The sequence below is a fragment of the Nymphaea colorata genome, chromosome 13, assembly GCF_008831285.2.
Source record: "Nymphaea colorata isolate Beijing-Zhang1983 chromosome 13, ASM883128v2, whole genome shotgun sequence".
NCBI lineage: Eukaryota > Viridiplantae > Streptophyta > Magnoliopsida > Nymphaeales > Nymphaeaceae > Nymphaea > Nymphaea colorata.
Genome location: NC_045150.1, coordinates 15,974,915 through 15,991,482, shown reverse-complemented (window position 1 = coordinate 15,991,482; position 16,568 = coordinate 15,974,915). Strand labels below are relative to the sequence as shown.

Below are 16,568 nucleotides of genomic sequence, written 5' to 3'. Positions count from 1 at the left end.
ACATTGAATAATCAGAGTCACCATTTAATTTTTTGCTATATATATAAAAATATAAAAGAGGTATATGATATGGCCAAAATGGACATTGCATACCTGCAAACCCTCACTGCGTGAGCCTCTGCCCCATGAACTATCACCAGATGAGAGCCCATAATATCGTGGGGTGGAAAGACATTTGTATATATATATGTATAGGGAGGGATCGTGTGCGAGAAAGATTTTCCAAACACTTCAAGGTTCACGGATTAAGGAGGTCAATGGACAGGTTTTGGAGCAGGGACTACCATGTGTTACAGGGACAGAGCCAAAAAAAATTCATGAGAAGGGCCCAATTAATGTTTCTAAATTTTGACTAAGGTCAAAATATCATTTTTCAAAATTTTTATATAGGACAAGTGAAATTTACTAAAATTTACATATAATTTTAAAAATAAAAAATTGAGGTGGGGCCAGGGCCATGCGAGCCTCCCTTGGCTCCACCCCTGATGCCTAAAAAAAATTTTCAAACACCATTAGGACAATCTCTTCTTCCAACGTATTCAACAGTTATTGTGGTCACTTAAGTAATACGTTAAAGTGTCTTCTGCCTTCCTTTTGTGTTTAAAAGTCTTCAAATGTTTGTCATTGTTATACCTAAGCTTAACAATTGGAAGATGCTACCACTTTTCTCCATTGTGATGGTTACTGGTTACACAAAGGAATATGTAGCTCAGTTCAGCCACATGTCTTTTTTTTTTGCAGAATTTTCAAATCCAAATGCTTCCCTTCATCAGTGGCCACCATAACTATGACTTCCGTTATAAATATCAACACATTTATCCTTAGTACAGCAGCCTTTTAGTCCTCACCATGGCAACCTTCTTCTCCCCCTTAGCATTCAGCCTCCTCCTCCAGCTGCTCCTACTTGCAATACTGCCTAACCTTACCACAATCTTCGCTTCCAAACCTCTCAGCTTCTCTATAGACCTCTTTCATCGAGACTCATCCCTGTCACCTATCTATGACCCTTCATCCACTCTAGCTCAACGAGCAGAGAAGGAGGCTCCACCCTCCATGTTGCGCTCATGCAGCATTGCTTCACGGTTTTCCAATACCACCAGTGTGATCTCCAGCCCTGTGATGGCTGGTCCCGGTGAGTTTCTCGTGAAACTCTCGCTAGGTACCCCATCCAGCCTGTACTGGGCCATTATAGACGCTGGTAGCAACCTCATATGGACAACATGCTGCCATTGTGACAACTGCCATGTCAAAACACCAATGTTTGATCCACTTCAGTCATCCACCTACAAGAACAGGAGATGCTCCACCAGCTTTTGCACGGAATTGCACGACCATCGTTGCACCAGCGACCAACTTTTCTGTTTCAGATATTCCTATAGACCAAATTCCGAAGTAGAAGGGGTCCTAGCCTCCGAGATGCTCTTGTTTGACAATGGTGCCGACACCATCAAGCATGAAGGAATTGTCTTTGGTTCTGTTCATCGTGAAGATAATCCTGATTCTGCCCTGCGTAAAGTTCCTGGCCTTGGCCGTGGTCCTCCCTCTCTTGTTAAACAGATTGGCTCTTCCATTGATGACAAATTTGCTTACTGTCTTCCCCCGTATAGAAATGAAAACAATTCTGCGGGACAGCTCAAATTCGGTGAGGATGCACCGTTTTCAGGCACAGAAGATGTTCAAGAGACGCCGATGGCATCAGATGGTGGTGAAGGCAGCTTTTATGTGCTCATCCTGACAAACATAAGTGTTGGGAACAGCAGACTCGACATACAATTTGGTGGTGCACAGACGACTGCATTGTTGGGAGATGCCAGATCAATCATCATAGACTCGGGTACCAGCCTGACTTTTCTTGCAAAAGATGTGTATGTTCAAGCGGCAAATGTCATAAACCATGAACGCTTCTATCCTCTAGAGCAAGATTTGCTGTGTTACCATGTAGAGAACAATGGTGATCCATATGAAGGGTTGCCGGGGATGACCTTTCATTTCGCTAATGCAGACTGGAAGTTGCCACCTTCAAATATCTTTGCAATGTTTAGAAGTGGAATTGCCTGCTTAGCCATTAAAGATGGAGAGATGCCCGTCTTTGGGAATATTGCACAGCAGAACATGCATGTCAAGTATGATCTGGGCAACAGACTGCTTTCTTTTGCACCAACTGAATGTACACAGGGCTAAGGTCCAGCCATGAAAAATGTCCAACACTTAGAAATGAATTGTTTATTGTAGGAACAAAAGTTATAGACTTTTGTCACCTATAAGTAAGGGTTTTATTTGGTCATAATTGTGTGTTTCTGGTTATTGCACGTTCAACTCTCTCCCTAAATTTGAAGGCAGTGTCAGGGAGACATGAAAAAAGAGCCGCTGAACCCCCATAGATCACGGTGAACCAGATAAGGATGAGTTTTAGATAGGGATGGGATGATGATGCTCATCGAGACGATCACCTCCTGCAACCACATGCTGGTGGGACCCCAAAAATAATGTTCATGTGATATATCATTGACCCCAGTTAAGACCTGAGCTGGATCGACCCAGTCAACCGGTCCGATACAACCCCGTTCATAATCTCAGTTCTTATGAGCCAAACACGATCCGCTTATCTTTTTAACCTTTTTGTTTTGTTTTGTTTTGCTTTTTAAACTGCTTTTGTAAAACTTCATGTCATCCTCCTACCAAAAAACTATTTATATGAAGAGTTCTTTAAGGGTGTGATTTAGTCGGATGCCTAATGTAAGAGTCAAAATCAACTTGTGCTTGACTCGAGCTCCGTTGTAAAAGCTTGACTTGAAACAAGTTGAGCTCAAGCTTAAATTTATACTCAAAGATCGAGTTCGAGTTGTAAGAACTCGATCCATTTAAAATCAGCTCCACTAGCATTAATAGTTAGACGAATGTTTATAGTTGAATTAATTAAAAAACCAGTTCAATGAGTTAAAAGAAATAAGAAGTAATAAATTAATATAAACGAGTTAAGTGAGTCGAGCTCGATGTTGTATCCTCAAGTCAATGACACATTTACATTAGTTCTAAAAGTTAGAATCTTATAATCTTAGAAATGCACATTTTGTATATCTTTCATTATCTTTTCTCCTAGTCTGACTACATTTGATCATTTTGAGGTTTTTTTCTGTGTGAAACTGACAAGTCTTATAATAATGCCATGTTAATTCTTTTCAAATACGAGGTTGATGTTTTATTTTATTTGACTTTAAAGGTGGTGTTGCAAGGAACAATAGAGGGCACCTTAGATTATCTTGAAAGGGCAGTGCGGATACCTATAAGGTAGTTTGGCGGTATTTGCTACACTTTTTTTACACACGAGTCCTAATTTTACATTTGGTTTCTTCAAAGTTATCAAAGACTCAAAGGTGACTTATTATTTGAAGTGAAAATGTCGTACACATTTACATTAGTTCTCTATTTATTTATGTATTACATATAGCTATTTATCTACATATTTATATCGATCTTTTAATGCATGTTTATTGATATTTTTATACACATGCTATCTTGCATGTGGTATGGTGGTCATCCTCCATAATGTCTCTACCATCTTTTATGAGTCACTTTTCTAATAGTGTGTCTTGTAAGTAATAGCTAAGTCAAAGAGAATATCGAGTGTTTTTAGTAAGTGCAGCTACAAAGCATTCTACATTTCAAGCATGCATTTTTACCATAGCTTCTGCTCGTTTTGTTTTGGATATTCTTTTGTTGATTAATTCCTCTGGGTCTTTGAAAATGGGTGAAGTAGATTGTGGCTAACCTATGTAATCTTATAACTCTCTCTAACGATTTATATTCAGCCATTCAATATGGTTTCAAATCTGATATTTGGTCTCTTCTCTCTCTCGTTTTTTCCATGATGGCCAATATTTTTGTATGATAATTGTACTAATTTTTTTAGTATAAGTTTTGGATATGGTTTGCAAATTGCTTATATGAGATGGCTGCACATCGTCCAGCATTCAAAGCTTTTGTAAGACCTACTTTCTTTGATCCATTCCACATACTTTGTATGCATGAATATATTTATTTGGAAATCAGTACAATCTACTTATTTATTAAGAATTTTATGACTTTGTACTTTTCGATATGCCACCTTATACTGAACAACTTCAAGGCCTTCCTCCTGGAACACATGGTTAAGATGATTATTCAGTCTCATTACTATGTAGCACTGGTATGGATGTAGGAATTCCTCTTTGCTGATGGCCGTGCCCTAGTTGCTGCTCATGGAGCATCCAAGATCTTTTGGGATTATAGCCTTTATACTGTCTATTGCCTTCTTGCTATTTTTAGTAACCTTACTTGGTCTACTTAATCCTTTCTCTTGATCTTATCTTGGTATATCTTCTATTGGCCAATTTACTCAACAAGTAGAATGTATTGGTGAAATTATAAATATAATTCTTAAGACTCATGGCACACCTGTAGCTATTGGAAACAAGTTACATGTCACAGGTGTAATCTACTTACTATTTAAAGAGCTGCCTCTCTTTAATGTAACAATATATATTCTCATGATTTGATTTGTAAACTACTTTGCTTCTAATACATTAAGACTGCAACAGTTTCAATTTCCGAATTTCCTCCTTTTTTTTTTAGTTTCATCAGTATAAAGTCAATTTTAGTCGGAACTTGCATTTTGTCCCTTGATGGCATGAAGCTGGTTTTGACTTAGTTGATCATGAGTTAATTTCTCTTCTAGAGAACATCTGAGTCATCTCATCAGATCTGAACTAGTTATGGTCCTATCAGGCACTGCAGATGTGGACGTCAGCAAGGAGTGGAGAGTTAATCAAGATCTAGACTCGATGGGCATGATTGATTCACAGAAGCTTGTCCTTTCTAAGGTGCATGCTAGATTAGTTTCTTCCTGTTGTAGAAGCTTGTCCTATTGATTGACGCTGGTTAGTTTCTTTGTGCTGAAAACTGATCTATTCTTTGATCTTGGATCTTGTAGGCAGAAGTTGATGTGGAAATCAAGAAGCTTACTGCCCACCCAATATTGTTGAAGGAAAGCCATGCTTGGATTACATCAAATACATCATTTTTCCATGGCTGAGAAGTTTGAAGTAGAACGGAAAGAATGGTGGAAACAAGTAAATTTTAACGATTCTTTCTTTTATAAATGCATTCTTAATTCAAACTTGATAGGGATGTCTAATCTGAATCTGTCGTTGTCCATGTAAATTTCCAAATTTACATTGATTTGTCAAGTTTTCTCAACACGGGGCATGTCATTGGATAAAAGCTGGGAATGACCAGTCCGTGCACTTCTAAAATGGCAGCAGGTGATCCGAGGCTAGCGAAACTTTGGCAACACTGCAAAGGGCAAGGACGAGTATTGGACTTTTGCGAGTTGGCAATAATCTTATTTGCAACGACAAAAGGCGTTGCCAATAGCTTGTTTTTATTGTTGTGGTTGTATTTGTTTCAACAGGGACCAGATCAGGTCGAAACTCCCCCTCGTCCGACCTTAAATCTATCAATTTTAATATACGTGGATTTAAGATCCATGCTACATAAATCTTTAGTTTGTTTAAGCTGAGGATCCTTTAAAGCATACCTTTCGATGCTACATCAAACTATCAAACACAACTTAAAGTACAAAGGAGGATCGAATCAATCTCTCAAACCATCCGGACATAAGTACACCACCACAATTTTCTTTGTAACTTTCGATGCAAACTCTACTCAGAGTTAGGCTGTCGTCCCTTTTAATAGAAAAAATAAGTAATGAATCTACATCAAAGAGTAACTTTGTCAATATTACTTGAACATCCCCTTCCTGACGATCGGGGTGCTCACGCACTATTTTCTGTCTTTATATGTTTTTTTTATCAATAATCTATTGATAATGATTTTGTTTTTTTCAACTTCAGCAGTACATTATAATAACCTTCGTACATGTTTGCAAAATAATATACTTTGTTAGTTTTTTGAAATTTATGTCTATCAATTTGATGTAATTTTATGAAAATGTTTTTGACGATGATTAATTTGCAGGGCCAAGGAAAAGAAAATGTGGATGAAGTTAGTGCTATGACTATCAAAGCTAGAGGTAGCTAGATGACAAAATCATGAAATGTTTGATAATTAATTGATATAATTCTATTTCTAATTCTTAAATGAAAAAAAATATGGTATCAATTAAACATTGGCATTATTTGGGTCAAATGACTGACAAATTAATAAAGTGCTTATTTGGTAATTAATAACAGCTGGGCCCAATAGCATTCGGCCGACCTTGTATTTTGCATTAAGACAGAACAAATTAAAATTAAAATATAGAGATCTTCCCTAGTGACAGAGCATATCCTGTATAAGGTGACCCACAATTGCAGGTTCATTCAAATTCAACTGAATCATCTTGTGCGATGGTAAGTCCCGTGGTGGAGGTACATGATGGATGGTGCCGCACAAACTTTAGTTATGTTCATGTTAATAACTTCATACATTTCAGGCAGCTACTTCTGCAGTAGAGTGGTTATTTTGTTATTTTGTATAATTAAATACTGCTTTCAAAAGATCATGCTCAAACAACTGGTCAATGCAAAAGCACTGTGATGGTTATGAACATATGATGTACTTGTAAGTTTTAGTTACTAGAAATTAATTGTATCGGTTCGTCTTAATTGGATGCAAGGGCCAGTTAAAGGAGAAAAATTCAGCTGACTTTTATTTGAATCCCAAGAATGACTTTTCTTAAACGACGATGACATCCTTTCAGTTTCCAGTCGACCTAATCGGATCGAGAGCAATGTGCTATACTAGTGCAAGGATGGAACTTGGAAGCACTATGTATGCCAGTTGAAGGACATTTGACTCTACTCACATGGGCATGAGCATTATGGAAAGCCGGATCTAAAATTAGTGTCTTATATGGTCTTATGCATGAAAAATTATGCATATGGGTGCTAAATAACCAAAATAACATGTCTAAGTAAAAAGAAAAAGACTTTTAGAAGGACAAAAAGGGTTTATGAAAAAGTAAATATTCCAAAATATACACAGCTTTATAAAAAAAAATACTACAACCCTGCACCGACCTACACGATCCAATATCATTGGACATGCGTAGGAGTGTAAAAAGGGAGGCCCAGGCAATCGCCGAAAAGAACTCATGGGACTAGGAATAAGATTATTTAATAAAATATAGAACTCTGCATGCTAATTATAATTTGATCAAATATCGGGCCGATAACAAACTGGTACGATTCAAATAGGTTGATCTGAACCAATTTTTATAGATAAAATAAAAAAAAATTATAAAATAGATGACAAGAAAGCACCAAATTACAAATTAAGAACAGCAAAGAAACGACAATAGAAGCAAAAAAGAGGAGTGAGAAAGGCAAAGGATGTCTTGATGGCTATGAGCTAACAACAACTAAAAGGTCGACCCCTCTTCTGAGGACAAGAGTTCAACTTCAAACATATAGAGAGAAAAAGCCCCAGCCCTGATGTCAAGATTGTTCCAGCTAAGTTTTGATTCTTTTAACCTAGCAGAGGGTTCGCCACCACCAAAAATTTGTCAGTTAATAATATTTGTGGGTCTTGCATGTGAAGCCAAGTCCTTCTCAACCCAATCTGGAACCTTTCACAGTCTTAAGATTGGATAAAATTCACCCAGTGCGTGACTTTTGTTAATATTAGATATTGCTAGTGGCCATGCAATGCCTGCTAATAAAAAAGACTTCATCCTTTTTTCTTGAGAAAGAACACCCAACTCATCCATGATTTGTCATCTTTTAACAGGAGAAAGTATCTGAAAATAAAGTTGGAAACAGCAGGGGCTGGGCCCCATACATCGGCCTGAACCAAGTTGAAGCAATATTGGCTTTTTATTTCAGATTCAAGAAATGATTGTCCAGTCATCTTTGCGTAATTGCATGTCTCACATACTGGAAAATTGTAGACGAGCTTAAGAAACACAGTTTTGAGAATTAGATCAAACAAATATCCCAACCTATAGTGCCATAGGAGTGATTCTTCATTCTTATTGTCAGCTGGAAGTGCCTTGTTTGTGTTCAAGTTAATATAGTAGATAGAGCCCATCTCTCAAATAAGAATCACCAAGCCTCTTTCGGGGTTTCTGGTCCAGCAGAATGACCTTCTTCTTGGAGAAAATATTCAGAAATTTCTGTAACATAGGGCTGTGCTAGATTTGTTAACAATGATAAGATCTATGGAACGGATATGATCAAGATCAGTTACGAAGGACAGGGTATGGTTTCCAAAACTCAAGAGCTATCCAAAACTGACCAATCTTCTCTAAATGAGAAAGAAATCATTTCCCCTATCTTCTTCTATAGTTTTGCCCAAATCTGTCGTGTAAATCAAGATCCTAAAATCAAGGATCTAACTTGTATAAAGTGACTATCAATATATGTACTCTCTCTGTGTGGTTATAGAATAGAAGAGAGAGTCATTGTGTGGATGTAGGCTGATTTTAGCCGAACCTCGTTACACCTGTGTGTTCATCTTTTCTTTCAACTTGGTATCAAATCTTGCAACTACTTTCACCGTGGTCTTCCATATTTTGCATCTTTCTAGAGCCACGCTTCACCTGTCTGGATGACGATCATTGTTTGATGCCGGCACCATCATTTTCCAGCCACTCTCTTTGCTGCACCCCCTGGTGCGTCTCCTGTTCCTCTTCCTACATCCACAGTTTTTGGCATAACCAGGGAAACGACAGACGAGTGTGCTGCTTCCTGTCTTCACCGAGGAGCATGCTGCTTCTTGTCTTCCTGTCTTCACCGAGCAGCGTGCTGCTTCTTGTTTTCACCGAGGACTGCACTGTTTCACCGAGGAGTGTGCTGCTCCTTTTAGTGTTTGAACAAGGGTGTGGCACCGAGTGTGTTGTTTCCTGCCTTCATTGAGGCACGTGCCTTCTTTTTGGAGTGTGTTGTTTCCTGCCTTCACCGAGGCACGTGCCTCCTTTTCTGTGTAAGGAAGGCCACGCTCTTTCCAGCCTTCATCGAGGAGCACGCTGTTGACTTCTTTTTCTATCTCTCAACAAGGGAAGGTCACGCTGTTTCCAGCCGTCACCAGGGGGCACGCTGTTTCCTTTTGTGTTCACCTGTCCACCAAGGAGCGTGCTATCAAGGGAGTACCACCGAGGCCTATCTGCCCCTTCAGTCGCCCGATCCACCTCCTTAGTCGCCTTTTTTGTTTATCAGACACAAATCATATTGACTGTGCTCGTCGGCTGTTGATTGAACGAGGGAGAAATTTCTAGTATAATATAGCTGCATTGTCCTCATCTAACGCTCCTTGCACTTCTACTCCACCAGGTACACAATGGAATGCTTTCTTAAGTTTGGTTTCAGTCAAGCTTGATCGATCAAATTATCCTCTCTGGCATTCTCAAATTGAAAGTGTTATGAAAAGTCAAAATTTAATCAAGTATGTTAATGGAATATGTTCTGCTCCACCTGAATTTCTTGATGAAGCACACACACAAGAAAATACTGCTGATGATTTATGGTATCATGAAGACCAAATTGCACTAAATTGGATGAAAGTCACTGTGACTCAACCAGTCATGTCACAACTGGTTCGTGTTGGCACGGCTATAGATGCTTGGTCCATCCTTGAAAAACAGTATGCCTCACAAAATAATCTTCGTATTATTCAGCTGAAAAGAGAATTACAAAACATAAAAAAGGGAGGAATGTCTATGACTGAATACCTTCAACATATTAGTTTCTTACATGATTATCTTAGCAGAGTGCAGCACTTTGTCTCAGATACAGACCTTGTTCTCTATACCTTGAATGGACTGAATTCCGAATATGAATCTTTTATTACCACAGTTACTGCATTCAAAGATATGCCTTCATGGTCTGAATTATATGATATGTTAATTACTCAAGAGTGACGACTTGGAATGCTTTCTTCATCCCAGATGACTCAGGTTAAAGCCACTGCCACTGCCTTTATTGCTGAAGAAGGGCAAGGGCGTGGCAACTGTAATGGTGGTAGGGGTAGAGGCCGTAATGGAGGAAGAGGAAACTATGGAAAAAACAATAATACTAACAAGTCTAACCAAGGAATAACTTGTCAGTATTTTGGCAGAAGAAATAACACAGCTCGACAATGTTACGATATTCCAAAAGTGTTTATGGCCATGACACTCAACATGGGAAAATCTGATAATGCATCTAGTAGCCGAGAAAATGTCAGCAATACTCAAGACTCAGCCTGGTATCCAGACACAGGTGCCTCCCACCATGTGACAAATTCAGAACAAGATATGCAAGGTAATGTTCCTTATCATGGTTTTAATTCTATTATAGTTGGCAATGGTAGTAAGATGCAAATTAAAAATATAGGTAATGTTGTACCTACCTAGCAAGACGTCATCCTTTGTTTTGAAAAATGTGTTGCATGCTTCTAAAGCACACAAGAATCTTATGTCAGTAGCAAGGTTCACCAAAGACAGCCAATGCTCTATTGAATTTTCCTCTAATGGTTTTATTGTAAAGAATATGCAGACGGGCGAGATTCTTTACACAGGGCCACTTGAGAAAGGAGGACTCTATAGATGGACGAGAGAAAGGAAGGACTCTACTAGCAATCCTTTCAGTATTGGAGATGACGATCAATAAAATACTACTAATACTTCTTTGGTTTCTCAAAATTCTTACTCAGACATTTAGTTATGGCATTTGCATCTAGGACATGCTCACTTTCAGTTGTTAAACTCGTTGAAAGTTGCTGGTTTAATTTCTGTTGATGAAAGACGTAAATTAGATTTTTGTTCTTCATGTGTGCATGGAAAAATGCATAAAATTCATTTTCCATTCAGATGGAGGAGGAGATATTTGGGGTAACTTCAAAAATGCTTGGATTACATCAAATTCATTTCATGCAACCAAACCTCTTGAAGTGTTACGTGTTGATATTTGGGGACCAGCACCATGTGCTTCACGAGAATGGTACATGTATTGTTTCTTAGTGGTTGACCACTACTCTCACTTCTCATGGATGTTTCCCTTGTCAAAGAAAAGTGATACGCTTCCATGTTTTAAAACCTTTTTATGCATAGTAGGGCGTCAACTTGAAACAAAAATGAAAATTTTCCATTCAGATGGAGGAGGATAGTTCATGGGCAAAGAATTTAGCACATTTCTTGAAAATCAAGGTATTCATCGATAGATAACATGCCCTTACACATCCCAGTAGAACGAGATAGTAGAAAGGAAGCATAGGCATCTGGTGGAAATGGGACTCACCATGATTAATCATGCCAATATGCCACAAAAAATTTGGTTTCATGCTTTTAAAACTGTTGTTCTTCTTATTAACAGGTTGCCTTTTGCAGACTTGCAAATGATGCCGTATGAGAAGCTCTTGCATGAAGTTCCCAAATACAGTAATCTAAGAACCTTTGGTTGTACCGTCTATCCATCGAATGGGCCTAAACATGCTTCAAAACTAGAAGCCAAAGCTCAAACCTGCGTCTTCATTGGGTATGGCAGCTGTCATAAAGGTTGTGTTTGTTACAATCCAATCTCTAATCGTGTCATCATATCTAGACATGTTATTTTTGACGAAAGAAATTTTTTATACTCTCATTGTGGTCCCAATTTTACTGCCTCAAACATTTCAAGTTAGCTAAAGTCATCGTCCAGATCTGAATGTATTAAGTCTAGACCTATTGATGAGCTAAAAGAGAGTTTACCTCTTATTGAGTTGCCTAGAACCATGCCTAGTTCCTCAAGTTCCACGACAGTTCAAACTGCTTCCAATTACTTTCATGTGCACATACCATCAATTTCAGCATACTTAAACCTTCATGGAACTAGAAACACATGTTACAGACAATTCCAGCACAAGGGTGTCACAGTGTGCTTCATATAACTATATTATGAACATAGTACCACATTATATATATTCTTTCACAAACAGCTCATGTATTACCCTAAAAATACCCATTTATTTTTCTGCACACAGGTAATTACACCTCATACATGCATATATATATTTATTTTTAGGCAATCAGAGATGTCTAAGACTAAGAGTGTTGTGTATCATTTCCAGAATATAACACTTCACACATCTATTCATATCTAGGCACGTAAATACATAGATTCACGTAAATATATAGGTAGGTATGTATATGTATATATATATATATATATATATGTACATATATATATATACAAGCAAAAAAAGTACAAGGGCTACATGCTGCACTCATAGCTGAGTATTCCCATACCTTATTGCTCTATGCTGCAATCAATTCAGTCCGCCAAGAAGGCTGCGTTCCAAGGCAGTGTAGCACGATTTCCTTGTAAAACATGCATTTACATGTATCATTTCAGCCCCACCAAGTAGAATTCTCCTTGCTTTATATATATATATATACCTACCTATATAGATTATTTATAAAAGAAACTTTATAACACTTACCAGGGTCTCTCTAACTGTACAGCCCCTGATTTTTTACTGTCAGCACCCTAGCTCCTTGGCTTTCTTGATCCTCCAAGCTGCGGATAACAGCCAAGTGGACCAGTGCCTCTTTGATCTTGATCTTCACCCCGAGATGCAGGAAAACAAGGGTTAGCTTTGACTTTTTCCTAATTTCTAACTGCTGGAACCCTTCCCCCTATGGCTGCAGCAAATGGGAACCTGAGGTATGGGGTTAAATAAGGCCAATACATGGCGAGCAACACCCACAAATGATTTTTCTCAGGAAGGCTTCTCAGCTGCCCTCAATCATCTTTAGTTTCTTTTAATATTTTTAGTTACCACTTCTACCTGGGTATATATTTGGTAACCCATTCATTTCTTTCCATGACTGCCCCCTTTATGATATAGTGGACAGTTTCAACTATTTTTATCAGTTATTGAATCCACCAATTATAGCCTATACTCTTATTAGAATTTTTGTGATAATAAAGAAAAAGAAAAAGAAAAACGTGGGCATTAAAGCAACAGTCCGGTTTGAGCCGGAAGTATTGGTTAGAAGGCAATCAGTTCTTAGAGATGATGTTAGCGACCATCAGTTTGTTTGATCAACTTTCAAAGGTCGCGATTTATAATGAAAAATTTGGCTTTTGGTATTGTTTTGGCTGCAAGAATGATATGTATAGAGGGATAAAATTTTGATATAGAAAGCATATTTAGATGGGTGCTTTGTGATGTTAGAGGTACTTTCCTTCCAGTTTTCACTTTTCACCTGTACAAACCACACCTTAGGCATGCAATATATTGGATCATATAGATATATAGCCCTCCACGTACGTCACTAAAATGATCTCAAATGGCCACCTAAGCAAGAAATTAAGTCTAAGGTCACCTACGTTCTTTAGAGAGAGCTTCACCGTTGACCTTCAGTGTCGAAAACTGAAGCCACATCGATTGAAGAAATCGACGAGCGACATCCCATGACAATGCTGGTGGCTAAAGTGCAGTTTCTCCTCCTCCACCAACCCCCTCTCCTCTTTCTTCTTCTTCGGCCACTTGAATCTGTGGAACTGGTCAATGCCCGATATGAGATATGAGATCGAGCTGCAGCACACTTTGTGGATCCACAATTATACAATATCATAGGAAAAAAGATGAAGGTTGGTTATTTCTGAATTTTTTAATGGCATACTCTGTCTATTTTACACTTTTAAATTTTTTCATAACCTTTTTATACCCTTTTAAAATGTTCCTTTTCTACTATAAAAAGAGATATTTTGGTCATTATGTACCCATATACACAATTTTTTTACATATAACCTGTTTTGACAACCCGTTTCTACAGGATATATATATATATATATATATATATATATATATATATATATATATATATGTATATATGTATATATGTATATATATAATCAATCTTCTTTGTCATCTTTTTCTTACAAGATATATCTTCTCTATATAGAGTACCTTCTTGGACCGGACACTCTCTTTTTCGCTTTGACTGTTTTATTAATGCAAATATGTTCGTGTTGGCCCATGTCCACCCGAACTCAGCTGAACGCTCTCCACTCATTGCTCTCATCATGAGCAAATGTGATCACCCTCTTTCTCTCTCTCTCTCTCTCTCGCTCTCTCTGATTTGGCCTGATTTGTTTTTTTATTCTCGAACAGCTCTTAAGTGGAAAGATTAACAGAAGATGTGGACAGAAAAAGAGTCATGCATGCAATATTCTTCTGTCAGATTTTTCTTTCTTTGACAAGTAGCCTAAACCAGTGTTGTTAGAGGTCCACACCTGCATGAGGTCTCTGTGCATCACCTAGAAGAACGCCTCAAAACATCTGAGTGATGTATCATTGACCTAATTATGGTGTGTGGTATGACGACCTAATTAAGGTGCACAATATATATATATATATATATATATATATATATATATATATATATATTATATATATATATATATATATATATATCTCTGTGTGTGTGTATATTGAAATCGGGCAGATATTTTTGTGCTCAAATGGTTATTTTGTATCATTAAAACTACTGTCAAAGTTTTATTCCATTATTTAAAACCATGGTCAAGCAACTGATCGTTGCAAATGCATCTTTTGATGGATTGAGGTGACAGTCACCTAGAAGACATTGCTAGGTTGTTGCCTTTGAGAACTCACAGAAATCCGTGCTGGGGGACATCCAGCTACAGCTTGATAGGCATCCAGCTACAGCTTGATAGGGAAGAGCAGCGACCTTTTAGGGTTGACAGATTTGGAGTTTAAGAAAGCTGTGGCATATAGAGAAAAGTCGACGTCATTAATTGTTTTAGAGCTACAAAATAAATGGAGACATGCAAAACATGATGCAACTTCACAAGAAACGGACCAAGATATTTTGGTTAGTTTTGCTGACCGATGGCTATTAGGAAATTTTTGTAACATAGAGCTGTGCTCGATTTGTCAACAAGAGGAAAATGTCTAATTCCTTTAAACTGAAGTTTTAGATCCATGTGCCATCTGTATTTGAAGTTGGCATACATGGTTTGTATTTTCTGGTGGAAGATTTGGATCATTCCCAATTAAGTCTTCTTTCCTAAAGCACGTTTTGTTTTCCACCACTTTTTGCAAACCCTAAGAATGGAGCTTTTAGCTATCCTAAGGGATTTCTCGCTGTTGGATTGGTTCCTCTCTTCTTCTCTGCTGCTTCTATTTGTTTCATCCTTTTTTTTTGAGTTGTACTGTGGCTTCCATTACTCTTTGGATGTTTTTAGTTTCATTTAGTACACATTCTCTCTCTCTCTCTCTCTCTCTCTCTCTCTCTCTCTCTCGTTGTGTGTGCATGTGCATATATATGTATATATAAATAACATACCACTTAGGTAAGGGACAGAAGCCGGCCTATTAAAATTTCTTTCTTTATAACTTAGCACTATCTTAAAATATATTTGGTGATAAACATACATTAAGTTAATTATTTTTAATTTATTAATTATACCATAATAATTAAAAAAGGAATGGCACTTTATAACATCAAAATTTTAATAGTAGAAAAATACTTTTTTTTATAAAAGTATTTGAACTTAAACATTGTTTAGATTAAATTAGTGTTTAAAATGAAGACATTAGGAGATTCATATTTTGTTCAGAACACTTTTTAACACAATATAAGAGGTGTGTTGGTTTTTGTTTGTGATCGAAGTAGTGCGTTGTGTGTGATATATATATATTTATATATATACATATATGTATATATATATAATGTAAGAGGTCTGTTGGCTTTTGTTTGTGATCCAAGTAGGTGTGTGTGTGTGTGTGGTGTGTGTGTGTGTTATATATATATATATATATATATACATATATATATATATATATATGTATATATACATATATATATGTTGTAAGAGGTCTGTTGGTTTTTGTTTGTGATCGAAGTAGTGGTGTGTGTGTGTATATATATATATATTGAATGGTGACTTGACTTTTTAGAGTTATTCAGCCATCTAATCACGGTTGTCTGATCTGCTTGATAGATATTTAGGAGAAAAATAAAGAGAAAAAAGTGATATGTATTTTCATTATCTATTATTAGTTATATATACACACACATAATATATATATATAATATATATAATATATATATATATATATAATTTTCAATGACAGTGATATCTCTTTTATAACCAAAAAATATTGAGAAAAGTCTTATCCATGTTAATTATTTGTTTCTATTCAACAGGGTGGTGCCCTTCTTTTTTGACTTCTCCACCACTAAAAGTGAAGTATGGTCGAAGAAAAAAATAAAGTGACAGCTCACTTATTTTGAGTTCTTATGCACGTCTAGAGAGAGGGGAGGAGAGAGAGCAAACAGAAAGATGGAATTCCTTCCGGCATTAGCTAGTGACGATCGGCAACCATGAAGGTTCATGAGGACCATGGTGTAGGTACTGTGAATAGGTTTAAAATAGGGATGGGAAGCTGGTCGATCAAGGCAGGGCATCTTTCAGATGTGGTTTCATTAGCATATGTGTTTTCTATATGCTTTTGTGGTGATGCTGCTTTGTGTGAAGTCGGTGATATACGTGAGAGACTTCCTTCATAAAAAAGGACAAAAAGTTGTGGAAACTTGTTCT

General features: G+C 37.2%; 1 protein-coding gene across 1 annotated transcript in view; it reads left to right on the top strand.

Moving 5' to 3' along the window:
* Nucleotides 1–933: 933 nt before the first annotated feature.
* LOC116266718 (alpha-thujene synthase TPS3, chloroplastic-like) overlaps nt 934–16,568 on the top strand; it is a gene marked incomplete at its 5' end in the record, with an annotated part of 24,958 nt that continues 9,323 nt past the window's right edge. Inside the window, 2 exons of the mRNA XM_050081135.1 lie at nt 934–1,132; nt 1,490–1,596. Coding sequence (XP_049937092.1) covers nt 934–1,132; nt 1,490–1,596 — 306 coding nt within the window. The remainder of the gene's footprint in view (nt 1,133–1,489; nt 1,597–16,568) is intronic.